Raw genomic sequence first — 19,380 nt, forward strand, 5'->3', positions numbered from 1 at the left:
GTGTCTTCAGAACGAGAACAGGGGGTGATATTTTTTTCCGCGCTGAACATCTGTAGTATTGGCAGTTTTATGAGTTTCAGTGCTGAAAATAAAGATATTTTTTTCTGTAAAAGCCGGGTTAGACCTCATGCATGTGCAGCTTTTGTACATTCGATATAGTAATGCTATTATGTATGAAAAATTAAAGTAAAAATTGCTTCTGTAAGGTGAAAAAATGAGTCTGACTGAGTAGATGTAAAAGGGTAAGCAGGGAGAAGAGCATTTATGTATGAAAAACATCACAGATGGTGCCGCACACATGACCACACAGATCATTGTGTTTACCTTGGGGATATTTACTACATGCTGCAACACACCGAAGTGAAAGACAGCACTCCACGTACACAAGGCTCCCGTATCAGTGTGGCACGCTCAAATACTGGAGGAACGTCCTTGTTTATAGTGAAGCGACTACGGAAAAGCGCAAATTATTTACAGAATCATTTCCGTGTGTTCCTAGACACCAGGCTGTTCAAACAATGTCTGTCCACAAATCATTTAACCCAAGTTAAATATATGATCCTCTTTGTAAATAGACGCCCAGAGAATAAGATAAGTGCCTGCAGATTAGAGGGAGGGAATCATTTAAGTCTGTGTACTAAGAAGGCCTTTCATTCCAATACTTTCTTTTTCTCAATCTAGTTTCCAAAAAGAGCGAAAACATGAGCCTTTTGAGCCATCGATGTCGAATCACTTCACTTTCTCTCACTGTGATTTTAACCTTTAGCCTGACTGGCATTAGGAATGGAAAGCAGAAACAGCATGAATGAAAAGAAAAGCTGGCACCTAAGATGAATAAGATATCTAACAGGTTGCTCCTTTTGGGTTTTTTTTCTATGGCATGGAGTCATAATACATTTTCAACTTACAATAATTGCTTTTATCATGCTTTTATGATATCATAAATCAGTAATTAAAAAAAAAGCAATAAAACTACACTTTTACATTTTTATCATTCCCAGTCGAGGTTTTAATTGGTTGGCATTGTTATTGTTTATTACCATGAAAATACCTTGTTTTGTTGGATTTGTATGTTGTATAATGCAATGTGGCTTAAATGTCTCCAAAATATCGGTAATTTTAAAAAGGAAAACATGTTCTATGTAATAACGCAGCTAGATCACCACCACCCCACCACCATCATCATCATCATCTCACTTTCAACAACCCTTATGACACCATATACTATAAGAAGTATAGAAGATTTAGTAGTTTTAAGTTTTTATGTGCTGTGACACTTTTGTAATTGTAGTGTTTTATGTTCTTATTCGTAAATGCCCACAGGCTGAAGTGTGATGTGTGTGATTAGTTAGTGTGTATTATGTGGTTTGGAATTCATAGATATTTATTGTTGAGTAAAACCAGGCTGTGTTTAATACTCAGGTGTTGTACTGAGGTACACGTGTATCTGCTCAAAATACTATCGCATGTCAAAACAGCAACTGCCATCTAATTACAAGATAATTGAATTAAAAATTTTTTTTTTTAAGATTTATTGTCAGCCCTTCTATCACTAGTTCACTACTGAACTCTCAGCTCACAGCTAAGCAGCAATCAGCAGACTTCTATCACCGGAGGCCTCAGGTGACTCTGATGTGAAAGGTTACACACAATTATCTAAACAAAACAGCAGTAATGCAGTTGAGTGCAATCATGCTATTATACAGTGATGCTAACAATTGCTTTTATTAAAAAACAAAAAAAACATCTCTTCACATTCTATGATCCATCCACATTCATTTTTAAACAGCACAATGCTATCGTTCGTATTACAATTATACAACACTAGTAAAACTGTTGTGAAAGTTGTGAAAAGAATAATGGAAATGATTCAGAGAAGGACACAAGAAGATACGTGCTGCATTCAAAGCGTGCTCGATTGAAGCAAATGTATTTATTGCTTAGAAAGTGCTGAACCTGTTGAACATCTTGATAAGTCATATATTTATGACTAGGATGCAATGTGAAGGTAACCGGTGTACATCTGGGATTAAACTCAATTCTGAGATGTTACTCACCATCAAGCCAGCAAGGACACTGCCGTTCCTTAAGCAGCAAATGTACAGTAGCTCCTATACACAGTGAGATGAAGATAATCCACTTGTATCACGTTTTACACATATTACATACAGAAATACACACTACAACTTGTTTCTTTTTTTATTCTAATAAAACAGTAGCCCTGCTCACGTTAAAACAACAGCATATTGTGTTTAGACATGATTAAAAGTTATTTGTGCGTGTGTGTGTCGTATGTTAAATTAGAGATTAGAGAAACAGACTTTATACAAGTTTACATTCTCTTAGGGAGGCAGTAAAATTCAATGTCTCACTTGAAATGTCCTTCATCTTTGACAGCATGTAAATTAAAGAGCTGAAATCAGGGTTACGGACAGAGATCATTTTATTGCACCTGAACATGTTACACTCGCACAAAAATAATAACTCCGATTTAAATGATATGCAAACAAGTACAAAACACAGAAGTACATAAACACTGCAGTTAGTGACATTCAAAGAAATAAGCTGTACATGGTCAAGGCTTTTTCAGTGCTGCAAATGTAGAATGCTTGCTCGTTGTAAATTACTCAAAAAGCGGTACATGGCACACGCTGCATGCGTACACGGATATGTGCAAGCCTACAGGCAAATAAAATATGACAGACTGTTTATATCAGAAAGTGCTGCTCTGCCATGTCAGCAACAGGTCTCAGGTTGAAAAATATGCAAGCCTGCCCAATCAGCACACACTCGCTGGGCTGTCGAGGCATGCAGGCATACGGTGTGCCGTTTTCCCACAATAATCGTTTTTAAATTGAAAGAAAAAATGGGCTAAATATTCTAAGCAGAGTTTATTGATTCATTCTGCAATAGATTTTAAATCAGCTGTACAGATTAACTACGTCTGATACAGAAAGACATGGGGGGGGGGGGGGGGGGGAGCAGGTGAACTTGCTGTATTGCAGAACCAACTAAACTTGCTCGGTTGTGGGTTAAAGGCCAGACCTGGTTAATGTAGAACATTTTGTACCTTAACAATGACGTATGAAGAATGTGGCTGACAATAACAAAAGGTACAATTTTGTTTTCTAGAAAAACAATACCGAATCACAATTACGTTTTGACATCTGGACCAAACAGGACACAACCTTTTCAACATCTACGGATTTTCTACCTTTGATAGAGCATTAATGACATTATTCAACAATAATTATTACGCAATAATAATAATAAAAAAATACAACTAATAATCATGATAATAATAGTAAAAATAAAAGTTATTTATTTCTACTTTTATTGATTTATTTGACTCTTTTTTTATGATTATTCTCTTCCGTTCTATGTGAAAGAATCGACTAGGCCTGTACTGCAACTACTTTAACAGTGTGACAGATTAAAAACGTGGTTGCCCTTTAACCCACAGGACAGCGTGTTTAGTTTGGACACTTGTTTCTACCCCTAACACAGCACTGTGTCCACCTGTCCACCTCTCTTTCTCCATAATGTCCACTCGACCACCAAATCATCTCCTCCGTCACTAAATGCAAACTACTGGAATCAGTTCGTCTGAATTCTCAGATATATTTTCAACCACTCCAAAAAAAAAAAGGTCAATTTTTCCCAAAGTTATCCTTTACGTCTAGACGTCTGCTCTTCCTTAAATCCTGTGCACAGCACTCTATGGGCTTCTCCAGATACAGCTGCATTACTCTGAGCAGGGTCTTGAAAACTAAATCTGGAGCGAAACAGCAAAAAAGCTTTGGATCACGGCTGAGTCTTGGGCTTTTTTACAACACGTCTACCACGTTCCTCAGAACTCTGGTGTTAGTTAGTCTGCACTTTTCCTATCTCCAATTCCATTGAGAATGTGAGGTGTACTGTATGTGTGTACTGTATACTACATACTTGTACGTATCTTACATGTAATTTGCACTTATATATTTTTGCTATACACTATATAAATAATATTTACTTGTATTGCTTTTCAGTGTTACTATTTTTTTTTAAAAGGTGTAGACATTAAAGAGTTTAACAAACATCTAAAAGTAATTGCTTGATGAAAAAATAAAAATCATTGTTCTATCAGAAGATATTACACAACACAAATCAGTGTCGCATTAATTCCCAGTGTTAATATTGACATAAGAATTGCACTGTACTCTTATGTATCCAGTGAACACTATAATTAAAACACAGGAGTAAAAGTATACAGGTTGTTCCACACACTAAATCGTATTAAAACACACATTTCACGTCTACACCAGCATAGGAACTGATTACTTACAGCAATGCCATGCACGTTTCTTACACATAAAGCACGACAAGCACAAAAGCAGGCGAGAGACACCACACGGAACACGTATTTTCGAAAATCCAAAATATGGGGAGGGAAAAAAGAGATACACCGCCTTTAAGGCTAATCCTGCCGAAATGAAAAACACAAATGAAGCCCTGCTCATTGGTTTTTAAGCTGCAGTCCGCACCGGAGATGAACAAAGTGGAAAGTATTTCTGGATGAAAAAAATAAATATGAGCAAAGCGACTGATTGGAGAAATAAAAAAATCTAAAAAAAAAAAAACACCACGACTGGTCCGTGTGAAAAGGAACTCCCGTGTATAACTCGGTATAGTGAATTTGCTGTTGAGGGTTTTTATCACGCCAGGCGAATGGACTCAGCATAGCAAATTAGTTCTGAGAATTTTGAGGCTGGGCTTAAACACGCGGGCTACGCCACTGTACTACACCGCGTGGCCCTGCAGCCTTTCACATACTACTTAGTACGGTAGTATGCCGCTTTAGACGTCGCCTCCTCGGCTTACGTCGCCAGGCGTTTTAGTCTTTTTTCTTCGTACCCCGGGTCACGTGACCGTCTGTGTTCGGAAGAGTCCAACTCAGAGGTAGCAAAGCGAAGTACTCGGCGCGTCTTCCTACCAAATTAGTGGGATTTTTTCCAAATTTTGATACATTGACAGCACAATAAAGACGTCGAAAGACTTAAATCACTACATATTGTGGAATGAGTTAAAACGTCGTGTCAGTATTCACGAAATAGAAGGCGGTGTAAAAATCACGCACACCCCCGCCCTGTAAAAATGGTACGGCCACAAGCTCAAATTCCGAGAATTGAGCTCGGCTGATTCTTAGAACAGGGGTTCTTAGAAGTGGTGATGCAAGAAGTTTCTAGGAAAGCACTACCAGGTGATGAATTTTTTTTTTTTTATAATTCTTTTTTTTCTCTCTCAATAATGTGCCGCTTGTTCTCTGGTGCTGTTGATCCGCGCCGGTGTTTTATTTAATCAAAACAATTTTCGTAGGATAGTTTTTTTATTATGATTGTGATTGTGTGTTTCATTGCCGAGGCTGTTCTGAATTAGTTGAAGTGCGGGTCAGTGTGAGTGGTTGGTGACAGGGGCGCCGCGGTGCTATTTGCCCTTGGCCGATCCGAGCGGGCAGCACGAGACACTGTTACGGCTTGAGCTCGCGCTCTGTGTCGTGGGCTGCGCCGCGAGTTCGTGTGTGTGTGTGCGCGCGCGCGCTCGCGCGTGAGTGAGTGTGTTTGAACAGGGAGAAAATGTTGCCGCGCTGCGTATTCGGCCAGAAGGCTCCACTAACTACACTGTGAACTTTCAAGTCACTGAAATGTGCAGTGGGGACGGAGTGTCGCACTGCTCTGCTCTGCTTTATGAACTGTTTGAATGGGGGTGGAATGTCTGTTTGACGTTCTGTTTTACAGTAACTCTGCATGTGGTGTGGTTTTTGTTGTTGTTGAACACTTTTCTGTGCATCTGTTTTGTGTTAAATAATGCCTCACGGCGGAGCTGTCAGTGTTGTCTGAAGCGCGTACTAATTTGGTCGCGAGCTCGAAACTCTCCCAGCTAAACAGCGCCGTTCAGCCTTCACCGCCACCATGTTCAGCTTATTTTTTACTCCACTTTCCAGCTCACGCGCCGTAAATACGCCTTTATATGTGTGTGTAAAAGTAAAAAAACGAAAAAAAAAAAAAAAAACTCTAGTTCAACCTGTTGCATGGGGGAAAAAAAGCCGTCAGAGAGGATAACTGGTTGTGTAACCACCGGTACATTTTTTTTTTTTTTTTTTTTTTTTTTTTTTTGACACAACAGCTCGCGGTGTTTTCACAAACTTTGCAAGTTCACTTAGTCCGAATCCAACAGCGGCTCGGCGCGCTGCCCTTCTGCCGCGCGCGCGCTGGACCTGACCCCGTGCTCGTGCGCGCTCTTATGCCCAATGTGGAGCGCGCGCGCGCTTCGCCGCTTACACGGACATGTGCTTATTTCACTGTGAGAGTCTGGACTGCGTGTGTGTTTGTTTTTTGTTGTCCTTATGGCCCGACGTAGATATTTTGTGCGTTTGGGGCTGCGTCGTTATTACCGTAAGACCGAGTCGTTTGTAAAAACAGGTCGCGCGCTAGACTTTGGCATTTAGCACGAGGGTCATAAATCAGTGTTTTCCGAAGGCGCCGCTCGTGCTCGCTATTTCTGGAGCAGAACTAGCCAAAAATCCGCGACATGTGTAGTTCGGAGTCGAGTAGAAAAACTCCTCTTCTGCATGCGGTCAGTTTCCTAACAAAATTACCGTGCAAACATTTGCTTGCATGGATGAATCGATGTGCACAGTCTTGCGCAACCGTTAAACGTTAGAAAAATGGCTGGTTCTGTTTATTATTATTTTTATTCTTGTTGTTTTAACTCCTAATGAGTTAATTCACAGGTTCCCAGCCCAGAGTTTGCATCTATTAATGTTTCCCCTGAACACACAATCTTCACCTAATTAACAGGTGAAAAAGGGGTGTGTTTGAGCAGGAAGAAAATAACACCGACATGGACAGAACCTGGGCTGGGAACCTGCGAGTTAATTGCATGGAGTTGATTACTGAGCTGTCAGATCAGTGTTAAAGACCTGGTGACACCTCGTGGTCGCAGAACAGCAGAAGGAGAGAAGAAACGAAAAAAAGTGTGCGTGCTGGTTTGAGACACACCGGGTTGACCCCCTGCTCTTTGGGGATGGAACTAAAGCACCATGACATCAACCTGCCTTTCAGGTTACGTCCCAATCCGCATTTGCTCCCTTCTTAAACGGTCTGTCAAGATAGAATGCTACCTGTGGTTGCGTTCTGTCTTGGCGATCTACTAAATGACTTTCCTTTTGTTTGCATTAAAAAGGAAGTTGTACTGAGCCAAGGGATTACATGGACTACATAGTGTGCATGCTGGGGGCGCACTAATAAATTTGGATGTATAAAAGGATAAATACTGTGTGTGTGTGTGTGTGTGTGTGTGTGTGTGTGTGTGTGTACACAATCTTTAAAGTACAGAGTAAAGTTGAATGTCACTTTGCGCAAAAGTACGCTTATGCAGTCTGAGAGGATGTGCATTTCTTATGACAGCGAAGATTCAGCGCAGTGTAAAAAAAGAAAAAATCAAATTCGATAAAGAACATCACGTTCACACTGCTGAAAATCCAGAATAGTCTGAAATACAAGTTAATCTGGTAGATGTTGTGTGAAATAAGTTTTTGAATTACTGCCACTGTAGCAACAGGTTTTTTTTTCCTATGATTTTTTTTCTGGACAAAAAGAAAAAACACAACAAGGAAGCAATCAGGACAATCACAATAATTGAACCTAATTTAGTTGGAAGACATGGACTGAGCTCAGCTTGTGTTTTTTGGTAGCTGGTAAATAGTCAATATATCTGATGGATTATTTGTGTAGAGTGTTTAGAAATATGCTATTCTGTATGTTTGTTTGATCTCTTGCATTAAAAATATACCTGTTTGATTTCGTGCCTGCGCGTGCGTTTTCTCGTCTCGCGCGCACGCGCGTCCCCTCGGAGTTTGAGCGTTGCTAGGATACTAAAGCGGAATTTCTCTTAAAGCGGAAACAAAATGTCTTAAACACGTAACGCTGGTTTACGGCACCGTTTCAAACACTCTGGTTTGAATATACATTTGGTCGATGTTCAATCCTAATGAACACGTGGTAGTTATTAAACAATAAATCGGAGTTTTCTGACCAAGAAACTTGAAGTAACTTATCGAACTGAAACTGCTGACAGTAAACTTTTCTTTTCTTTTTTTTGTAGCGGTTTGTCACGGGTTGGAGCAAATATTTTCTGCATTCAATTCCATTTTTACATCCTAAAAAAATTAAGATTTCGTATCAAATATTGTTGCATTTTGATTTTTGTTTATTCAGTCTGTGGCGCCACCCAGTGGCCACATATAAGAACTACAATTTGGCATAAACATCAATAGAATAAAAAAAAATTTGTATATATTTTTTAATAGTATTTCTTTAGTTTTCATGCAGCTGCAAGATTTTTTTGGGACTGTTTTGATCAAGGATTAGAGGTAAAAACTAAATGCTTTTGTTCGAGAACATTTGATTTTGATTATATATGAAAAGGCGATGACTTTGAAATTGGACCATTTCCCCCTAAACAGTGAGATGGGGAAGTAAAAGTTCATTTTTTTTTTTTTTGTTCTCACTGGGCTTGCACTAATCTGTCTACATCCAAATCTATCAATGAAAGGTTAAAATGTTAATTTCATTAATTTCTGTCCATCCATTAGTGGTTATCAGTGGTGCTTTGTGTTTATTCAAGCCTGACCTGTTACCTTCATTGTTATTTTCAGGTGTTAGTCAGTTTGCCAGGCCGCTTCCTGCAATGTAACCCCCCCCCCCCCCCTTCTACTAGGTAGTGTACGTACATAAATGAGGCACCAAAACTCATGGCTTGATGTTTCATTCCAGATCTTGACAAAATGTCTTGTGCAGCAGACAGCTGCATCCAGTTCACACGCCATGCCAGCGACGTCCTGCTCAACCTCAACCGGCTGCGCAGCAGAGACATTCTCACAGACGTCACCATTCTGGTCAACAGACAGCAGTTTCGTGCTCACAAGACAGTCCTCATGGCCTGCAGGTACACTAAAGTTATTCATTTGAAACATTTTAATGGTTAGGCACTGAAATTGTCTTTAAAAAGAATATATATATATATATATATATATATATATATATATATATATATATACACACACACACACACACACACACATGTTTATTATTATTATTATTATTATTATTAATATTATCTCTCTATTTAGGGACCCACAGGGAGAATATGTTCTAAATTTGCAAATGTCTTATTTTCACAGTGGACTCTTTTACTCAATATTTACTGACTCCCTAAAATGCAACATGAACGTCATCAATCTGGACCCGAAGGTCGACCCAGAAGGCTTTGCAGTCCTCCTGGATTTCATGTACACATCCCGTCTCACGCTGAAGGAAAGCCTCATTGTGTCAGTCATGAACACAGCCATCTACCTGCAGATGGATCACGTTGTTGACACCTGCCACAGATTCATTAAGTCCAGGTACGTCTTACAAATGATTTGCCAGGGTCTAAACATGGGTTCAGCGTTCGTGTAATGTATATAGTGGCTGAAAAATTTTTCGTTGTATAAATCAGTTTTTAATCTTCTAGGCGTTGCTGTTAGTTTTGAATCTAATTAATTGTACTTGATTAATATTAGTAAATGTATGCTTCTTTACAGTGACTCCTCCACCAAACTGCCCAGAGATGATTTTCTGGTCAGTCCTCTGATTTTACCTCAAGATGTCCATGGTTACAGGCCACATGAGATTGTGGAGAACATGGCAGGACGACCAGGCTCTTTCCGTGACGGAAGGTCTTACGGTGCCATATTTAACGGAGTGAACACTCCCAGCGGCTCCTATCATGTTTATGGCCAGTTCCCTATGCAGCCGTTCCCTTTTTCCATCTGTAAGCCGTCAGACACCAAAAACACTTTCCCTGACTTTGCCAAAGGCGGTGCCATCCTCCAACATAAACACTGCCCACCAGGCGACGACTTTGTGCGCGGCTCCAATACCAGCCACTTGAGCTCATGCCACTCGGACTCCTATTCTTCTCGAGTGCTGGGGAGAAACGATGAAATGAAAAGGGAGAACCTGCAAGGCTTAGCTCAGTCCATTGTTACGAGTTCTAGAAAGCATGGCCTCACCAGCCTGGCCCAGGATCATCAGAGAGACATGAACAAAGAGCAGGTTCCTTTGGCTGAAGACGGGCTGAACCAGCAGCCCTACTCTGTTGGTATGGCTACCAGCGGGCGCAAGCCTCTGATTGGCAGCCCACAGAGTCCATTAAAATCTGACTGCCAGCCCAATTCCCCCACAGAATCGAGCAGCAGCAAGAACGCCGCACTCTCACATGCATCTCAGCTTCAGACTCCACAGGGCATGCAAGACCCCAAGGCTCGCAACTGGAAGAAATACAAATTCATCGTGCTCAATCAGAGTACCAAGGAGGAAGAGAGCAGCGCTCATGAACCGGAGATGCGCTCGCCACAGAGGCTGGCATTTCATCCCTCATCTGAATCTGAGCAACCAGACATGCAGGCTGCCAGCACAAAGATCACTGATCAAGGAGAGGACTTCAGTGTGCCCCAAGCCAGCCGTCTCAACAATATTATTAACAGGTGAGTGCATTAAAACGAAACCTTTTTACACACAGTGGCAAGATTTTAAGCAGGTATGTAAAGTTAAACGATTGGAGACAAAGTTCAAGCAGTGTGTGCTTAGCCCATACAGTCCTTCAACTTTTTCTATAATTTCTTTATTGGATAAATACATTTACTGTATATATGTATGACAATATATGATGCAACAATGGGGTAAAACTGTCTAGCAGTGTTTGGAGACGCACTTTCATCCTCAGTCTCTACAAATTCGGAATGAATTTTCCATGAAATTTCCAATGACTGTTTACCTCCACCACAGGATGTGTCAAAGTTAAATGTTTGAAAGTGTGACAGTGTCAGAAGTGGCTGTGTGTGGGGTAAAAAAGCAGCAAAAAATGAAGAAAAACCAAAAAAAAAACCTCTTTCTTTGGCAGAAGTCTGGAGGGTTCACAGAGACCTGGTGACAGCCACACTTCTCTTTATATGAGCCACTTAAAGTGCACATCCTGTGGCTCACAGTCCCCACAACACTCAGACGTTTGTCCCAACACTCCCAGCTCCCACCTTAACGAGGAGATGGCCGAACTGCACTCGGAGTATTCCGACTCCAGCTGTGGTGAGGCGTTCATTTTTTTTTTTTTTTTTGGTTTTTATATTTACTGAAAGTGTTCAGAGAAACAGTTCAGCCAAAACAAATACATGACTTTTTTTTTTTTTTTTAATATTGTCCTATTATTTAGGATATTAGAAGCCTATAACCTTTGCTCTTGACACAGTCCGAACATTTTACACTCTGAAGAAAATATCTAATTTGCTTCATCTGTGTATATTTTTGTCTACAGAAAACGGTACCTACTTTTGCAATGAATGCGACTCCAAATTTGCAGAGGAGGAAGTCTTAAAACGCCACATGCTTCAGGTGCACAGCGACAAGCCATACAAATGTGACCGTTGCCAAGCAGCATTTCGTTACAAGGGAAATCTCGCCAGCCACAAGACGGTACACACAGGTAAAGGGGGGAAGGATGAAGGATTCATTTCAATGGACTTTCTCCTGCAGTTTAGACCCATCGTTCTAACGGTCCTGTTCACTTTACAGGAGAGAAGCCGTATCGATGCAACATCTGTGGCGCACAGTTCAATCGACCAGCTAACCTCAAAACCCACACGCGCATCCACTCTGGAGAAAAGCCATACAAGTGTGAGACCTGCGGGGCTCGATTCGTTCAGGTACTTCCTAATACTTCCATGTCCAGATGTAATTATTAGATTGTGTTTTAACATCTTTATACATGATAGATTTATTTGAACTTTGTGTGTGTGGGGGGGAACAGAGACAAGGTCAGTGTTTAATAAATAGTTATTGCTCAATAATAATCGAAAAAAAAATGTTGCTGCCAGGAAGTCTTACCATAAGCTTTGGTTGCTAAGTAATGGACCAGGCAAAAATTATAGTATTCCATGAATTGAACAATGAGTTTGTTTAAAACTGCACATAAATACAAACCTTAATAATTGTGCTGTACAGAATGCACATGGATTCAGACTTTCAATACCTGTTACAATTACGTACGTTGTGTTACAATGCTCGTTTTATATTTTGTCTCCAGGTGGCCCACCTGCGTGCCCACGTCCTGATCCACACGGGAGAGAAGCCATATCCCTGCGAAATCTGTGGCACACGATTCCGGCACTTGCAGACGCTCAAGAGTCATCTGCGCATACACACCGGTGAAAAACCTTACCATGTGAGTTCAGCAAAGAGAGTACCTTCACCAGAGAGAAGTGACACATAAGCATCATATTTCTACTATTTGAACTCAACCGTTAAGAAATGCTTTGTTTGCTTTGCAGTGTGAGAAATGCAACTTGCACTTTCGCCATAAGAGCCAGCTCAGGCTCCACCTGCGACAGAAGCACGGCGCCATAACCAACACCAAGATCCAGTACCGTGTGTCCACAGCAGATTTGCCAGGTTTGACCAAGGCCTGCTGAACATGCACACAAACACACAAGGGCCGAACCACAGCATTCTCTGAGCCCTATTTGGACAATCATCTGAAAATGTAGTGCCACACTGTGTTGATCAGACAAGAAAAAAAAAAAAAGAAAAAAGAGGCATTTAATGCCATTCTACGGGTTTTCTCTATGTGAACATAGAACCACATAAGGTCTCTTGTCACTTTATTGTTTATATTTGCATATAAATATACAGTAATGTTGTGTTTTTACCTTTTTGGTTATTGAAAAAAAAAAGCTTTATTTTGTTGAAAAAAAAAAGGAGGATGGAATGTGTTAAAAAAAAATTAAAATAAAAAAAATTAAAAAAAAAAAAAAATAAAAAAAATTGAAATTCCAGTTTTTGAGAGAACAGTATTTTATATCAAAGTTACTTTTCGGAAAAAGTATTGGGATTTTAATCGAAGGTCGGTATATTTTCTGGCGGTGTAAAGACTTGTGTCCAGAGATTTTTGTGTGCAGGGTACACTACACTAGAATGGCCTCCTTTACAAAAAAAAAATCACAACCTGGCTGTGCCTATAATTGGGTTCGGTTGTATACGAGAATAATGGCTGCTCTCTAACGTGTAAAACATTGCATGAGGCGGGTTGCTACTGGTCGACATTCTTTAAAGTAAGAAACTGTAAAAGTGATATAATGCATAGTTCTATTCCTGAGATTGCTCTCTGCTGGCAGAACCAATCTTTTAATTAAATGTTAAAATATGCATTAAAAGCCGATACTGTTATGGTACAACAGTTATTTCACTTCAATTGTGTTTGTATAGAAATGTGACTATTTCTGTTAGCAAGTGAAGGTTTACATTTGTCATTGTTCTAGAAGCTACAGTAAAAGTTATTACTGCGCTTTTTGCCCTCTATGTATACACACTGTGTATTCAAGGTGCCTTTCTCAGTGGTGACTGAATTGCTTTCTGTTACTCTGCTAAGGTACAACTGAAGGACACCACTTGTCCTGTTTGTTTTGTTTTCCATTTCATGTGTGTATGTTTTTTACATGCTGTTCACCAGTTCAAATTTCAAAGAGGAAAAAAAGCAACTTCATTATTGCTTGAGCTGTGCATCTTTAGGACTCTTTTTGGGATCGGGCTTTTTCTAAACATGCATTAAGCTAACTATGTGTATGAATGTAAAATAAAAGTATTGAATTTCTATGTACAACTTTGCAGCAATGTCTTTTATATATTTTCTTTTATGTAGTTTTTTTTTTTTATTGCTGAATTAAAGAACAGTAGTCTGAACTCTATTCTTACATGAATAGCTCCTGTAACATTGAATAACATGCCTTACAATTTGTAGGTCTGTACTCTTAAATGTACAAGTAACCTCTGGTGGTACAATGGTCATAAATCTATACAAAAAAGACTCACATTTTCTTTATAACCCTTAAACTGAAAAGAAAAAAAAGGAACACTTTAGAATGTAGAATTTTATTTGATTGTTTTTATTTTTGTGTATGTGTGTGTATGTATGTGTATATATATATATATATATATAAATTATAAAATAAAATAAAAACCCAGGACAGTTTTAAGATGTAACGGCATATGTGTATATATATAATATATATAATTATATATAATTATAAAAAAAAATAAAAACCCAGGACAGTTTTAAGATGTAACGGCATCTTTAAATACACTATGGCCAAATGTTTGTGGACACCTGCTCATAACATGTTTTTGAACATCCTATTCCATATTTATTCTCATATGCTAATAAACAGTTTTCTGGAAGATGTTCCACCACATTTTGGTGCATGGTTGAGATTTGGGCTCATTCAGACAAGGGTGTTAGTATAGTTAGATGTAAGGTGAGGAGGCCTGTGGAGCAGTTACCTTACCATTTCAGCCCAATGACAATGACTTTGAGCATAGGGGCATTGTCATGCTGGAACAGGTTTGGGTCTCATGGTTCATGTGAAAAGAAAATCTAAATGCTACCACATCCTAATACATTTTATACAACTGTCAAACTTTGTAGTAATATTTTGGTAAAAAGCCATGTATTGCTGGAAAAGATGGGTGTCTCAGGACATTTGTCCATACGTGTATTTTACATACCAAACATACATTCACTGTCAAAAAGAGGTTTACATGTCATGCAGGAATTGCCAGTTAATCTGATTCAAAACTATTTACAAATAACACAGGAGTTTCAAAATTGAATTCAGGTCTATTTCCATGCCATGGGTTTACAGCCAGGAGAATCAAGGTATACACAGCTCAGTCAGACAAAGTCTCTTAGAGTAGGACAGAAACCAGAAGCACTACCACAAGTATATGCAACCTGAGACATTAACAGTACAGTACACTTAATTGTCATCCACCCAATCATTCATCTTTCCCAAATCCTTTAATCTTAAAAGGTAGGAGTGTCCTCACCAAAGAAATAGATTAAACAAGCTTAGAAACAAGACTGTTTTTGGGATTCTTTATCAAAACAACAAAAAAAAAACAGGTAGTGAGCTTTACATAGATTCTTTGGCATGAGAATATTAGCTTTACAGATCACAGCATATTGTAGTCAGTGCATTTATATAAAAATAATTAAAAACAAGATGACAGATACAAAATATATAAAAGCACTACAATTTAGTTTTACTTAAGCATATAGAAATAAATCATTTGACTAGGAAAATTGAGCCTGAGCCATTGTACTTTAACATTTGCTAAATTAATATGAATCATCACAAAGAAAAACTTTAGAGTTTAGAGAAACAGGAACACACCAGTGATGTCGAGGACTGCATTTCCCTAAAAAACATTGTCACACATTGTCCACAAATGAGTAATATCAGTAATATCTCTGTGCTACTATTTACCTCACACAGCAAAACATAATCTACTCATTTTATTTATTAAAAATAATCTAGGATGTAAATATGGACCAAAATAGCAATCCTTTACATATACCTTATGATTCTGTAAGCTCAAATACACTAGATTGCATCTCAGAGTAGAACCATGTCAGAGGTGTGGTCCTCCAGGATGGGAGTTTGAGGAAGCAGGACTGAATGGTCACAGAAGTACACGCAATGGAAAAGCCATATGCAAGCAGCAACAATAGTGGAGTTGTTAGAGAGTCACTAAAAAAAGTAAGGAACTTAACCTGCACATTAATGAGGTAGTGAAAACCCATAACAGAAACACTACACCACTAATTTCTCGTTTCCTTTTTACTAACACAGTACTGTTATAGGAAAATGAGCAGTGAGGTGGTGTAAGTGTTTTCCAATAACAATAGCATGTCCTGAAGAATTCTATGACAGCCACCTGCAACATTTTATAATTTTATTTTATTTCTTTTACTTTAAATGGTTTAATTAAGTGACTTTACATTGACATGCAATTCAAAACAATTAAGATCCTGTGATCTCTTAATCACTTAAGTTGCAGAAAGATTTCACCATATTGGTTAAAGTATGCACATTAATATTAATCCACAACCTCATAGTTAGGCACATCATTGGGAAAGAAAAAAAAAGACTGCTACAACATTCTTAAATCTAAAGGGGGCAAGTAAAATAATTACATTTTCTACATCCAATAAACATTCACTCATGATGTGTCATTATTTTAATCTTACTTTACATTCAAGTACACCTTCACAGGATAAAGATCAGCTGCTAAATGAAATGTCAGATAAAAAAAAAAATACTTTCATTTTAATTAATCGATTAAAACGAATCTTAAGAATTGCATATTGAATAATGGATTCAAATAACCAATAGAAGGGAAGCAATGAAAGTGTGAGAAAATGCTGGCCCATGACATAGTTGCCCAATCATAAAAGAATGAATTGAACCATTTTATATTGTGGGTGAATTGATCATTTTCAGTAAGAGCCTTTTTGGCCCTCAGTAGCATATTGTAAGTCCAATGCCGCAAAAGGAACATATCCCTTTCAGCTTACTGTAAGAATAGCTGTGCTGGTTTATATTTCCCCCTTCAGGGCACCACTATTCTTGCCCAAAGCCTTCACTGGAGGAAAAAACAAAAAACAAAAATAAATAAATAAAATAAAAAAAAAAGGTCCCACAGTTCTTTAGCATAATAATATTAACAAAAGTAAAACAATATCCAGTAAATATAGTAATCTTAAATAACACCCAAGCCGTAATATAGAACAAAATGTTTAATTGAATTAAAACATTCCACGCATGTTTCAAATACATTTAGGGTGCAATATGTGCACCCATATTATTGATATGATTTAGTCATAAGGAATGGTGTCATTTAGGTCTTCAGGGCCAAGTCTCAAGTGCTTCTCTTTCTTTGTTGAAATCTTAAAATAAAAAATAATTATATTATATATATATATATATATATATATATATATATATATATATATATATATATATATATATATATATATATATATATTTATTACACACACATTCACACACACACAGGATAAACATATATTATAAAAAAAATAAATAAATAAAAAACCCTTGCTAAAGCATTGCAAAACATACAAGCATATGACTGGTGACGTTAAAAAGATGGTGTCATTATTCATACCTCTTCATCTGATAGGTCACACACTGAGTAGTCACACATAGAGCAGTCACTGAAATATCCTTCCTTCTAAAAAATTAAAAACATAGATTAGAGTTTAAATTAATGTTTAATTGGAACAAATAAAATCTTATTTAAATTGTCAAATAGCTTCAGTATAAATGTATTTCATACTGAAGATTTCAAGTATTAAATTATACTGAACATGCCGAATATAATTATATATATATATATATATATATATATATATATATATATATATATATATATATATATATATATATATATATATATTCTTCACAAACCACCTCACTCACCTGGTCGTTGTCCATACTGGTTTCTGACACATACTGAGGATTTTGGATAATGCACTCCATTATTAAACTCTTGTCCAAAAAGATCTCTTCCCTGCAATTAAAGATAATACTATTTATTAGTCTGACCTTATACCTAATAATTCTTGCACTTCCCTACCTCAGGTATGTAAAATGTGGAAAATGTAAGAAAAATCTACATACACACACACACACACACACACACACACACACACACACACACACACACATATATATATACAGTACAGACCAAAAGTTTGGACACACCTTCTCATTCAAAGAGTTTTCTTTATTTTCATGACTATGAAAATTGTAGAGTCACACTGAAGGCATCAAGGGCTATTTGACCAAGAAGGAGAGTGATGGGGTGCTGCGCCAGATGACCTGGCCTCCACAGTCACCGGACCTGAACCCAATCGAGATGGTTTAGGGGTGAGCTGGACCGCAGAGTGAAGGCAAAAGGGCCAACAAGTGCCAAGCATCTCTCTGGGAACTCCTTCAAGACTGTTGGAAGACCATTTCAGGTGACTACCTCTTGAAGCTCATCAAGAGAATGCCAAGAGTGTGCAAAGCAGTAATCAAAGCAAAAGGTGGCTACTTTGAAGAACCTACAATATGACATTTTTCTGTTTCACACTTTTTTGTTATGTATATAATTCCATATATAATTTCACATGTGTTAATTCATAGTTTTGATGCCTTCAGTGTGAATCTACAATTTTCATAGCCATGAAAATAAAGAAAACTCTTTGAATGAGAAGGTGTGTCCAAACTTTTGGTCTGTACTGTACATACACACACACACACACACACACACACACACACACACATATATATATATATATCCTATGTAGATAGTCAGATATATACACAGACCTGCTTCATTACTGATTGATTTCTGCTTCACTGTTCACTATTCTTTATAAAGTTTGTCACACAAACACACACTGTTTATCTTTGTAGAGGTCAACCACATTGTTGAAAATGCAAAGGATGTGTGGTGTAGGGAATTACAATATATTAGACAAAGCATGTATCTCCCCTTTCATTAAAAACAAAGCTAGACCTGCTAAACTGTGGCCTGTGGGGAACATAGTCTATGAGAAATTTTACCAAACCTAAACTTTCTGTGCATAATAATAATAATAATAATAATAATAATAATAATAATAAATGTGTGAAATATAAAAAAAAATAAAGTGAAAAAATGAAAAATGTTCATTCCCAGACTGGGCAACTCTGAACTCAGATTTACTCCTGAAGAAGGCTTTAAAAGTTTCCCCAGTAACAATGCTAGCTAACATTCGAAAACAAGGCTTTTTGTGAACTGTATAGTTGTTAATGTAATTTAATCAGTGCTAAATGTTAATACATACACATTCATTTCGAAAGAGACACCACAATGTGTTACATGACATCACGTGTTATTTAGACTTATACATTACTCACTGTATATGTTTCACCAAGTGGAAATTAGCCTGTTAGCATTCACCTATAATGGTCCACTTGGTTACCCGCAAAAACATTTAAATACTTAGAAAAATAATCATCAGGTGTCAAATTGCTTCTCTGCTTTCACAAAGTCATACTAAGCTCATTAATGAATTATCTTACTAATTGAGTCTGGTGTGTTAAATCAGGGGAAACATAAAAATGTGCACTGGAAGCTCCAGGACTGGAACTATACAAAACAACCATAGATAAGAGGTTTTGCATACTTTTTATTTTTTCCTGCTTTAACACAACCACTTTAACTTAGGAATCTTTGTTAATTAGTTGATTATTCACACCAGCTATGTTGGGAGCAGGACAGACCCTTAAAGGACACACAAATGCACCATGTTTTATGTTAAGATGGCATCAGACACACTATTTGTTGATTTATTAATCATCAATTAATTCATGCTTGTAATGTTTTTCCTCAAAGGGCCTCAAAGGGCCAGTGTGCATGC

General features: G+C 37.8%; 2 protein-coding genes across 6 annotated transcripts in view; one reads left to right on the plus strand and one right to left on the minus strand.

Annotated features, from left to right (window-relative positions):
* The window catches only part of lpp (LIM domain containing preferred translocation partner in lipoma), a 244,430-nt gene extending 239,811 nt beyond the window's left edge, over positions 1-4,619 (minus strand). The window contains exons 1-2 of the mRNA XM_083569446.1: positions 2,373-4,619; positions 2,058-2,111 (exon numbers count right to left, since the gene is read on the minus strand). The gene's annotated coding sequence lies outside the window, so the exon portion shown is untranslated. The remainder of the gene's footprint in view (positions 1-2,057; positions 2,112-2,372) is intronic.
* A 366-nt stretch (positions 4,620-4,985) lies between these two features.
* Positions 4,986-13,731, plus strand: bcl6aa (BCL6A transcription repressor a). Of its 5 annotated transcripts, none has more exons than XM_083569223.1 (9): positions 4,986-5,239; positions 8,814-8,985; positions 9,221-9,442; positions 9,623-10,567; positions 10,984-11,165; positions 11,392-11,559; positions 11,649-11,779; positions 12,160-12,297; positions 12,404-13,731. In XM_083569223.1, exons 1-9 carry the CDS (start codon positions 5,209-5,211, stop codon positions 12,542-12,544), a joined length of 2,130 nt encoding a protein of 709 aa, XP_083425349.1. In that variant the 5' UTR covers positions 4,986-5,208; the 3' UTR covers positions 12,545-13,731. The 5 variants fall into 5 exon arrangements, with proteins under 5 accessions (XP_083425349.1, XP_083425350.1, XP_083425351.1 ...); XM_083569224.1 differs by having other exon boundaries at positions 10,987-11,165; XM_083569225.1 differs by lacking the exon at positions 4,986-5,239 and adding an exon at positions 5,266-8,410.
* The last annotated feature ends 5,649 nt before the right edge of the window (positions 13,732-19,380 follow it).

Source organism: Silurus aristotelis, assembly GCF_946808225.1.
Source record: "Silurus aristotelis genome assembly, chromosome: 2".
Classification (NCBI taxonomy): Eukaryota; Metazoa; Chordata; class Actinopteri; order Siluriformes; family Siluridae; genus Silurus; species Silurus aristotelis.

Coding starts and splice junctions, on each gene's coding strand:
- bcl6aa (XM_083569223.1), top strand. CDS start 5,209: ATGCAAGAAGTTTCTAGGAAAGCACTACCAG. Junction 5,240..8,813: donor TTCTAGGAAAGCACTACCAG/GTGATGAATTTT, acceptor GTTTCATTCCAG/ATCTTGACAAAATGTCTTGT. Junction 11,166..11,391: donor GTATTCCGACTCCAGCTGTG/GTGAGGCGTTCA, acceptor TTTTGTCTACAG/AAAACGGTACCTACTTTTGC.